At 40.6% G+C, this 10,238-nt stretch overlaps 1 protein-coding gene across 1 annotated transcript in view; it reads left to right on the forward strand.

Annotated features, from left to right (window-relative positions):
• The first annotated feature begins 3,302 nt into the window (after positions 1-3,302).
• LOC119420985 (NHS-like protein 2) overlaps positions 3,303-10,238 on the forward strand; it is a 10,068-nt gene continuing 3,132 nt past the window's right edge. The window contains exons 1-4 of the mRNA XM_037688376.1: positions 3,303-3,875; positions 4,016-5,147; positions 5,308-5,617; positions 8,872-8,989. Coding sequence (XP_037544304.1) covers positions 3,319-3,875; positions 4,016-5,147; positions 5,308-5,617; positions 8,872-8,989 — 2,117 coding nt within the window. The 5' untranslated portion in view covers positions 3,303-3,318. The remainder of the gene's footprint in view (positions 3,876-4,015; positions 5,148-5,307; positions 5,618-8,871; positions 8,990-10,238) is intronic.

A 10,238-nucleotide genomic window follows, 5' to 3' on the forward strand; every position in this document is an offset into this window, starting at 1 on the left:
CATTGATTTATATTATTTTATTTAGGGTTTTCAGCTGGATAGGTATAGGAGTGGTTCACTGCTTACTCACTGGCATACTTAATTAAATAAGTTGGTTGTAACAAACTGAGAAGACTTCTTTTTTTTTTAAGGATGACTGCAGTATGTTTGGTTTTATTCACTTCCTTATGTTTTATAGTTATCAACTTATACATGTAATTTTATTTGCAGCATAAAAGATTAAATGTTTCATAGAAGTTATGACACATTAGGAAAAAGGATCTTTCTCACTCTGACCTGATTCTGTCTGTTTCCTCCAGGTGAAGGGGGAGGAGTAAAATTCCACGGAGTTGACCTTCTCCAACACTCCCCATCCCCGTCCCCTTCTCCTGGGGAGGTGTTGCCTCAGCAGCCACACTCCTTGGAGATCGTTACAGACACTCCATATCAAAAGCTCCGACTGAGGAAGACACACTCGGAGCTCGACACAACTGTAACAACAGGTTGGTGGCAAAGTTGGAAGAATCTTTTACCTCCTCTGTTTTTCATTTAATCTTTTATTCCGAGGATATTTCTGGTGTTCATCTTGTCAGTGCTCCTATATTTTGTTCAGTACTTTCAGCCAGAACAAAGCAAAAGGCTATACTTGTAGCAATAATTAGTTTCTTCCTATTAGCTATCAGACAAATTTATGTATAGTCTTGACATTTTTAGGCTTTATGAACAGTTTGTTCCATAAAACTTGTTTAAAGGCTTGATTATATTGTGTTTACTACACTACAGTGTGTTAAATGATGAGATGTTTTTTCTGCTTTAATAAATTTTAATATAGCTCAAAGGTTAAAAACAAGCCAGTGGTTTTAGGACTGCCATTTAGCTACAGTTTTTACATATTTAAAGTAGTTCCCTTTAAAATGGGAATTCAAATACTGCAGTTTGACCTACATCCTTTTGAAAAGTTTTCACTATTTCTAAAAATCGTGAATTGTTCATTTTTTCTGCCAAATTCTGAATTGAAAATGATAATTATAATTATTTTGAGGTTACATCATTTATTATTATATTATTATTGGACATGTTTTATTTTTCTTACAATGAAAGGCAACATCATCACCAGTCTGGATCTTTATATACACACACACACACACACACACAAACACACACTTTTGTTCAATTTTTCTTCTAAATCCAATCAATATTTCACATAGTCTACATGTAGTCAGATGCCCTAGCTCAGTAAACTCCAAGCAGGCTTTACCGTCATGCATAATTTATATTTCAGCTGGGCCTGATATGGCTTCCTTCTGTCTTGGTGTGATTTACGTAAAGGGACTGAGGAGACATTATGGGACTGAAGTCAACTCACTGCTTTTGTATATCTTAGTCACCAAGGGAAGCCTTCATTGGGTCGAAACATTTGGTATGTGTAATTCAAAAAAAATTCAATTCAAAAATACTTTATTAATCCCAGAGGGAAATTATTTTGTTGTTGTAACTCGTTATCCTCATTTCATTAAGAGATGTTATAGATACTGATGGCTGTAGGCAGGAAGGATCTCTTGTAAAGGTCCATCTCACAGTGGATCCTAAGAAACTGGCTGCAGATGCCATCCGATCCGTCCACCCAGACTTGGCTGGCCTCTTGGTTCCCCTGGACTGTAGGACCGCTTGAATGCTGGGCAGAACTCCTCCCAGAGCGATGGCCACTCCTCCCAGAAGTCTGCCGAGCTCCTCATAGCTGCGGACAGCCAACTGTAGGTGCTGAGGGACGATCCTGTTCTTCCGCTGTCGTGAGCCGTGTTTCCTGCTAGTTCCAGGATCTCAGTGGTCAGGCACTCGATCACAGCTGGCAGGTAGATGAGAATGCGTCCATAAGGGCAATTCAACATTATCGTTTCAGACTGAAGTGATGACAGCTAGTCTATGTGACCAGCCAACATTGGCATTTACAATTGGAGCTATCTTTTATGCTTCATGCTCCACTTCAATGCTCATGGTCACACAGTGACCATAAGTGGTCATTCATTTATGAAAGCTGACATCGTCATAGTATGTGTTTGACCTGATTTTAAAGATGAGCTCCTCTTTAGGCTACCTCATAAATCACCAGTCATATCGTAAAGGCGGGCCGTGAGGGACCGAGATGGGGTAGAGGTAGGGTAGCCGATCTGGGACCAGAAGGTCGCAGTTCGACTCTCAGCCATTCCCACATGTTTTGGTGTCTTTGAGCAAGACGCCTAAATTCAATTTAAGTTCACCTACATTTTTAACTAGCATTTTACTTGCAAGGACCCATTCAAGACAGATTATATACATAGATACATTAAGCATAGGCATAGAATATGTCACAGAACAAGCATCAAATAGTCTTCTGCAGACTTTTATACAGCAGCAGAGTCCAGCGAACATACCTTCCTAGCCAGCTGCAGTCATCTGCACAGACATGATCCATGGCCATCAGCAAGTCGGCCTCTAGATGGAGATAAGAGAATGTTTTGGGCATGTTCTCATGGCGATGATGCCAAGAAGGCACCACAAGTCAGCGAGACAGCCACGAGAGTGAGATAAGTGTGTTTTGGTAGTCAGTCAGTTTTCAGGGCAGACAAAAATATTTTTCTAAGCCATCTCAGAAAAACACAATAAAACATTCATAACCCTTGACCCCTTTGACTGCTGCTTTCTTTATTACCATAAGTTTTTATGTGGAAACATTGTTCCTTGAAAGTATGTATGTTATACATATGTATATCTTTGTTCAATTATTGAAGACAATATTTTATCAATTCTTTCCCACTCCCACCTACAGATAACAATTTGGGGCAGCGTCCCCAGGACCAGCTTTGCCAAGGAGCTATGGACCACTCTGGGTTGCTGTGTTCTAACACACCTTCTGCCTCATGGAATGGACCAAAAGGTTCCACCTTTTCTCCTGGAGCATGGAATGAGCCTTACAATTACAGCATGAGCAAAGGTCCAGCAGTACCTCCAAAGCAGCACAACATCATTGGTAACGCAGGTGGGACGCAGGACGGGGTTATGCTGGTGAGCTCACATTCCAGTCAGTCGGTGAGCTCACATTCCAGCTCATTCACATCTGTGACAGACCCATCTGAGAGAACAGGAAACAGTGTGTCAGCTGTAATGATGGGAAAGCGGAGTGAAACAGAAGGGGCGGCTGTAGACATAGGGAGAGGTGGTGGTCGAGATACAGGACGAGGACGGGAGAGGTCTGCAAGGTCCATAGCAGCACAGAATGCCTTCAAGTTCAGAGAGCGTTCTCTTTCCACACCTACTGATTCTGGCTCATTTTGCTTTACAGAGGGTAGCATAGACCAAGACATGAATATTGTTTCTACTGGAAATGGGAACTCTATGGCAATAAATCATCAGGAACTTCACTATTTCCAGGGTTATGGGGAAAACTATGCCCTCCTCTACCCTAGAGGGAGTTCTGAAGACAGTGCAAGTACTGTGGACACAATCTCTGTCTCTGCTTCAGACTACAGTGCAGAAGGACGCTTGCGTCTTCGCTCACGGTCCATCTCACTTAAGAAATCCAAGCGCAAGCCACCACCTCCTGTCAGGAGTGTGTCTCTCATGAAAAACCTTGGGGAAGCTGAGGGAAGAATTCGACGCGAGGTCGGTCTTTACCGAGATGGCCGACCAAAAAGCCTTCACATACCTAGGGACCACTTCCCAGACTTTCAGCCAGATTTCCTTTTGCCTAGTCCATCTTGTTCTGCTAAAGCTAGTGTTTGTGAAAGGGAACCAGGCCCTGGGGGAAACGATGGACCTCCAAGTTTGGAGATCCAAGCACCAGAGGGGGAAAGAGAAACAGACTTGACATTTCCTTCTCACTGGCAGTTGGGAGAATGGAAAAGCAATGACCCTTACAGGTAAACAAAGCTCCAAATGAATATTTGAGATTGCATTTGCTCTGTTGTGTAACTGTTTTCTGAATAGGTCATGTGTGTGTATGAATCATCTGTTTTCATGCAACGTAATATTCAATTGTGTCATCTTCTGTCCTCCCCAGGTCTTTGTCAGGCTCCAGCACAGCAACAGGTACCACAGTAATTGAATGTATGAAAGTCAGAAGTAGCTCAGAGTCCCTACTGGACTCTCCTTCCACTTCCAGAGCTACTTCCCCTTCACAGCTCTCTATGGAGACTGATGTGAAGGCTTCCTCACCCTTAAAACCGCCAGGACTTATCTCACCATCAAGTGGTTACTCAAGTCAGTCAGAGACTCCCACCCCAACTCTACACCCAACTACAGGGTGTAGGATGCGCCCAAAGATTCCAGAGAGGAAATCATCACTACCATCTCCAAAGGACCCAACTGCCAGGTCTAGATTGTCCTTTGAAATGCCTGGGAATGCACATCTGGAGCTGTCATCAATCAAGCCAAAGCAAAAGGCTAGCAGGCGGCATTCTGACACTTCCACAGCTCCAAAACCAGGAAAAATCAGTCCTAGTTCATCTCAGGCATTGCCTGTGGTTACCCAGAATGAGCTCAAGACCATAAGACTTCGCTCTGTTTCCCGTGGTGACCTAGAGGACTGTCCAGATGGGGCTTCTGACACAATTGAAGAAGAACATGGCAGAGACATTGGTGAAGACCCCAGCCCACCACCAACTCTAAAGAAACTCAAGCCACCTGTTGCTGTCAAGCCTCCGTTGCCCAAACGACCTATAAATCTCATTCTTAAGTCTCCTTCCCCTTCCTCTAACTCTCCACTTGCCCTTGACTCACCTCCAGCCTCACCTGTGGAACGGCCGGTACCTCTAGGCAACATCTACAAAGTCATGAAAAAGCCCAAACCTAAAAAACCACCACCGCAACCTTCAACAAGTCCTGTTGTTCTTCCAGATTCAAATTCCACCAGTGTGCCACAGACTTCCTATGACCACCAATTTCTCCCTCATTCCCAGTCTCTTTTTGATCTCCCTCCTCTCCCAGACCCCCAGCCTCTTCTAGAAGACCCACTGCTAGAACCTGAATTTGATGGTGAATCAGACATACATCTTGGCCCACAGGATGGAGGCTCCCTCCCCTCACCCTGCAGTAACCAGGAAGCCCTTGACCTCCAGGACAAGAGCAAGACACTCCCCTCACGGATGGCAATGTTCTGCCTGGCAGAGCTGTCTGACAAAAAGAAACCCAAGGTAAGATATTAGTCAGTTGCTCCCTTTTTTAAGGTGTGATCTTATGCTTTGATAGAGTAGTGGCAAGCCATATAGATTTATGAATGTTTGTTATCACTTGCATTAGACTTTTTATGTCATTCCACACATCTCTAAAGTGGAACTATTGTTAAAATTTCAGGTTCCTCCTCCAGTTCCCAAGAAGCCAAATGTCTTGCTTCTTCCCACATCAATCCACTCCTCCACTAATGGCACCACAGACCAACAGATATCACAGACCAACAGCCCTGTGAGCCTGCGATCCCCTGTTGCAGTGTTTACACAAGATGAGAATATTGTGACTTCTAGTGTTCCTGAGATGCCTGAGCAAGATGCGAACCAATTGGCCACAGATGAGGACAGTTCGAAAGAGTCATCCCTACAATCATCCCTCCAGGATACTTCCCTTACAGAACTGGAAGAAAAGCTGTTCAGCACTGGTATTGGATCAGGTATGTCAACATTTGGATTGCATGATAAGTAGCTGTTAAAACATTTCTCAGCATTTTTTTTTTTAATTCGTGTTGTTTTTTCCTAATAAGAGAAGCGCTTTCATTTTGGACTCATTTTGCATGTCTCTTGCAACTATCAGCCTAAAAGAAGAATTTGAAAGTTTGGTTTAATTTTCTTACATTTTTTTCTTGGTGCTTTTTAATATGTGACAAAAATATATATTTTCAAACTATAGTATTTGTATAAAAGTAATTAAATAAATATCACGACTGGTTACAAGGGTGATGAGTCCTGTCCTTCTGAAAATCTAATACTAGCATACCATTAGCATTACCACATTTTCTTTTTTAAAGTACTCTTGTACAAAATGGATTCCAAAAATGTTGGGACACTTTATATACTTTTGAATAAAAACTGTATGCAATGATGTGGAGGTGCCAACATCTAATATTTTATTCAGAATAGAACACAAATCACAGATCATAAGTTTAAACTGAGAGAATGTATCATTTTAAGGGAAAAATCTGTTGTTTCCAAATTTCATGGCATCAACAAATCCCCAAAAAGTTGGGACAAGTCTATTTTTACCACTGTGTGGCATCCCCCCTTCTTCTTACAACACTCAACAGATGTCTGGGGACAGAGGAGACCAGTTTCTCAAGTTTAGAAATAGGAATGCTCTCCCATTCATGTCTAATACAGGCCTCTAACAGTTCAATCGTCTTGGGCCTTCTTTGTCGCACCTTCCTCTTTATGATGTGCCAAATGTTCTCTATAGGTGAAAGATCTGGACTGCAGGCTGGCCATTTCAGTACCCAGATCCATCTCCTACGTAGCCATGATGTTGTGATTGCTGCAGAATGTGGTCTGGCATTATCGTGTTGAAAAATGCAGGGTCGTCCCTGAAAGAGATGACATCTAGATGGGAGCATATGTTGTTCTAGAACCTGAACATAGTTCTCTGCATTAATGGTGCCTTTCCAGACATGCAAGCTGCCCATGCCGCAAGCGCTCATGCAACCCCATACCATCAGTGATGCAGGCTTCTGAACGGAGCGTTGATAACAACTTGGGCTATCCTTGTCCTCTCTGGTCCGGATGACATGGCATCCCAGTGTTCCATAAAGAACTTCAAATTGTGACTCATCTGACCACAGAACAGTCTTCCATTTTGCCACACTCCATTTTAAATGACCCCTGGCCCAGTGCAAACGTCTGAGCTTGTGGAGCTTGCTTAGAAATTGCTTCCTCTTTGCACTGTAGAGTTTCAGCTGGCAACGGCGGATGGCACAGTGGATTGTGTTCACTGACAATGCTTTCTGGAAGTATTCCTGAGCCCATTCTGTTATTTCCTTGATAGTGGCATTCCTGTTTGAGGTGCAGTGACGTTTAAGGGCCCGGAGATCACGAGCATCCAGTAGAGTTTTACGGCCTTGACCCTTACGCACAGCGATTGTTCCAGATTCTCTGAATCTTTTGATGATGTTATGCACGGTTGATGATGATAACTTAAAAGTCTTTGCTTTTTTATGCTGGGTAACAACATTCTGGTATTGCTGCACTATCTTTCTGCGCAACAATGGTGGAATTGGTGATCCTCTTACCATCTTGGCTTCTGAGAGACACTGACACTCTGAGAAGCTCTTTTTATACCCGATCATGTTGTCAATTGACCTAATTAGTGTTAATTGGTCTTCCAGCTGTTTGTCTTATGCTCAATTTCCTTTTTCCAGCCACTTATTGCTACTTGTCCCAACTTTTTTAGGATTTGTTGACACTGAAATTTTGAATCAGCATATTTTTCCTTTAAAATTATACATTTACTCAGATTAAACTTTTGATCTGTCATCTATGTTATATTATAAATTAAATATTGACATTTGCCATCTCCACATCATTGCATTCAGTCTTTATTCACAATTTGTTTAGTGTCCCAACTTTTTTGGAATCCGGTTTGTAATTGTTTTTAGGTGGTTATCTTGTTAAATTTCGAAGAAATAGACAGAAAGTCGCCCTCTTCATGTTCATGTTTCCGTTAAATTCTTGTTAAAGTCCTCCCGTGCACCCCCCTGCGGCCGCCATTTGGCAGCCAATTGATTTTTGGCACATCACCGGCCCACATTTCCATGTTGTCAGCGGTGATGCGTAACAAACGCAACACGTCAGAGGTGATGCATAATAGATGCGACGTATACGGCAAAGCAACATATTTATGGATTTTTCCACTTTATTAGACATATTCAGACTGATGTGACTTATAGGGCGGTGCAACGTGTACGGTGGAAAATATGGTACTAAGATCTTATGTTATGTGAGAACAAAATTTAAGTCATTTTGGTCCTATCTTGAAAATAGTGTTATGATTTCATGCTATATCACAAGATCTTCTGCAATCTGTTAGGACTCAGAGTATGTTTTAGGAAATATCCTCAGCTACTACCACACTACGTTTTAATTCAATATCTGTAAGTCTGACTAAGTTGGAACCATTTCTGAGTTGGCTCACTTCTCTCTAGGTTATCTCTGGCACACATCTGGATTTGTGGTTGACTCCAAAAGTTTTTCAGTTGTAGACTTGCATCTAATGTTTATCTTTCTAGAGTTTAAATGAATTTGTCAAGTGATTTGTGCAGAGATGTCGCCCAGTCTGTAACACTCAGCGTATGTGTTTCAGATGATGCTTAGCTACTACCACATAAAACATTTAGCTCAACATTAGTACTGACTGAGTTATGCCAATTTTTGTTTGTCGCTATGGTCAGTTGACTTTATTGACCATCTTTAATAGAGTTGAATTCCGAATGTAATCATTTGTAGATATACCTCTAATTATTACTTTTTTAAAGTTTCATTAAATTTCGACTTGTGTTTATAACAAATTTTGCTAACAGAAAGACTTGACTAACAATTATGGACAAGTTTTAAACAGATTTTGCACTATCAGTTTATGCTAAGTATATGTGGATGATTCCTGAATGAATCCAAGCCTTTTTTGTCTTTACTAATGTACCTCAGCTGTGGCAGCCATGTTTGACATTGATTTTAAAGTCAAATTAAAGGACAAAATAAAATCAGTAATTTATACTCCATCTGTGATATTTTTATTATCATGAAAATACCTAATTCTTTTTGTACGAGTAGTCTTCATTTAATTTTTTTAAACAAGTTCAAACATGGTGTTTTTTGCAAACCATAGAAACAAAGAATAAAACAGAAACAACTTTTTTAAATGTGATTTCTGTTCGTTATACAGATGAGTCAGCTCAGGATGAGAAGTCTGTCCTCCACATCGCTGAGGAAACAGAGGACAATTTGTTGGCCAGCACAACTACGACACACACCACTGAAGATTTGTTCACCATAATACACAGGTTTGAACAAACACACACATTTATTTAAGGAGTACTTCAAACATAAAGAAGCAAAATTGCCAAGCTAGCCTGACAGATTTTTATAACTTGGACCATGAGGTAAATGCACGGTGTGACGTGAACAGAGTATAGGGTTCCTTAGCAACAGCTTCATGTACAGCAGTGACCAGTGAGTCTTGGAAACCTTCTCACACACATTAAAGCACATTAAAGCATCTGAGCGCACACAGTCTTAACAGAGGAGAGCTAGTATCCAAGCAACAAGTGTTCATGATTTTACCTTGTGTTGTGCTGAAATTAGCTTGAAAGACAAGAAAGACAAGAAGAGTCGATGTTTTATCTTAAACATAAAGATGAAGTTGCTGCTGTACCTATAAATATAAGGTTTTGTAGTTCACTTAAAAATACAGAGTCTATAAAAAGTAGTCACTTTCTAGAACAGCTCAAAATGCCTATTGTTTTATTCACTTAGCCTCTGCCTTATACTTACCCAAATAATATTTAGAAAGGATAACTTTGTTTAAAATATATATTTTTCACTGGAAATATAGATGTTAGTCAGAGTGTAACTCCTCTGGCTTGACTAGGTGCAAAAACAGAGGTAGAAAAGCTCAAATTGCATATAGTTTTATTTTAGACTCTAAAATATCTTCGTCCATATGAGAAATGTCAATAAAATAGTTGTGCATTATCGAGTCTACACCACAAGGTGAAAGTAACAATGCAACAAAACACAAAGGTAAACATACTACCATAATTAGGGATGCACAATATTGGATTTTTGGCTGATATGCGGATATGTTAAAACTTATTTGGCTGATACCAATATTTTTCCCTAGACCTACTTACAGAGACTTCATAGCCGTTTCTGCTGTGGAATTAAAATACTACATTATTCTGCACGGTCTTTGTCAATTTGGACTGCTACCAAATGCAGATGCCAAATAGGGGCTGACAATGATGTAACACTTCAACTAGGATTTAATGTCAAAATTATTCATGTCATTTACTCTCTCTAACACAGTGACAACACTCCAACAATGCAAATTTGTACATTTTCACAAATCTAAACTCAAAGGCGCATGTGACGTCATGATGTTGTGCTGGCGCTGCAGGCATCCTTGTCACTTGGTTGTCATACAAAAACAACGCCTTATACAGTAGCTTCTTTAGGTTTTTCTTTGATATAATTATTATTACTGTTATTATTATTATTATTATTATTATTATTATTATTATTATTATTATT

This window comes from Nematolebias whitei, chromosome 1 (assembly GCF_014905685.2).
Source record: "Nematolebias whitei isolate Nwh7 chromosome 1, NemWhi1, whole genome shotgun sequence".
In the NCBI taxonomy this organism is placed as follows: domain Eukaryota; kingdom Metazoa; phylum Chordata; class Actinopteri; order Cyprinodontiformes; family Rivulidae; genus Nematolebias; species Nematolebias whitei.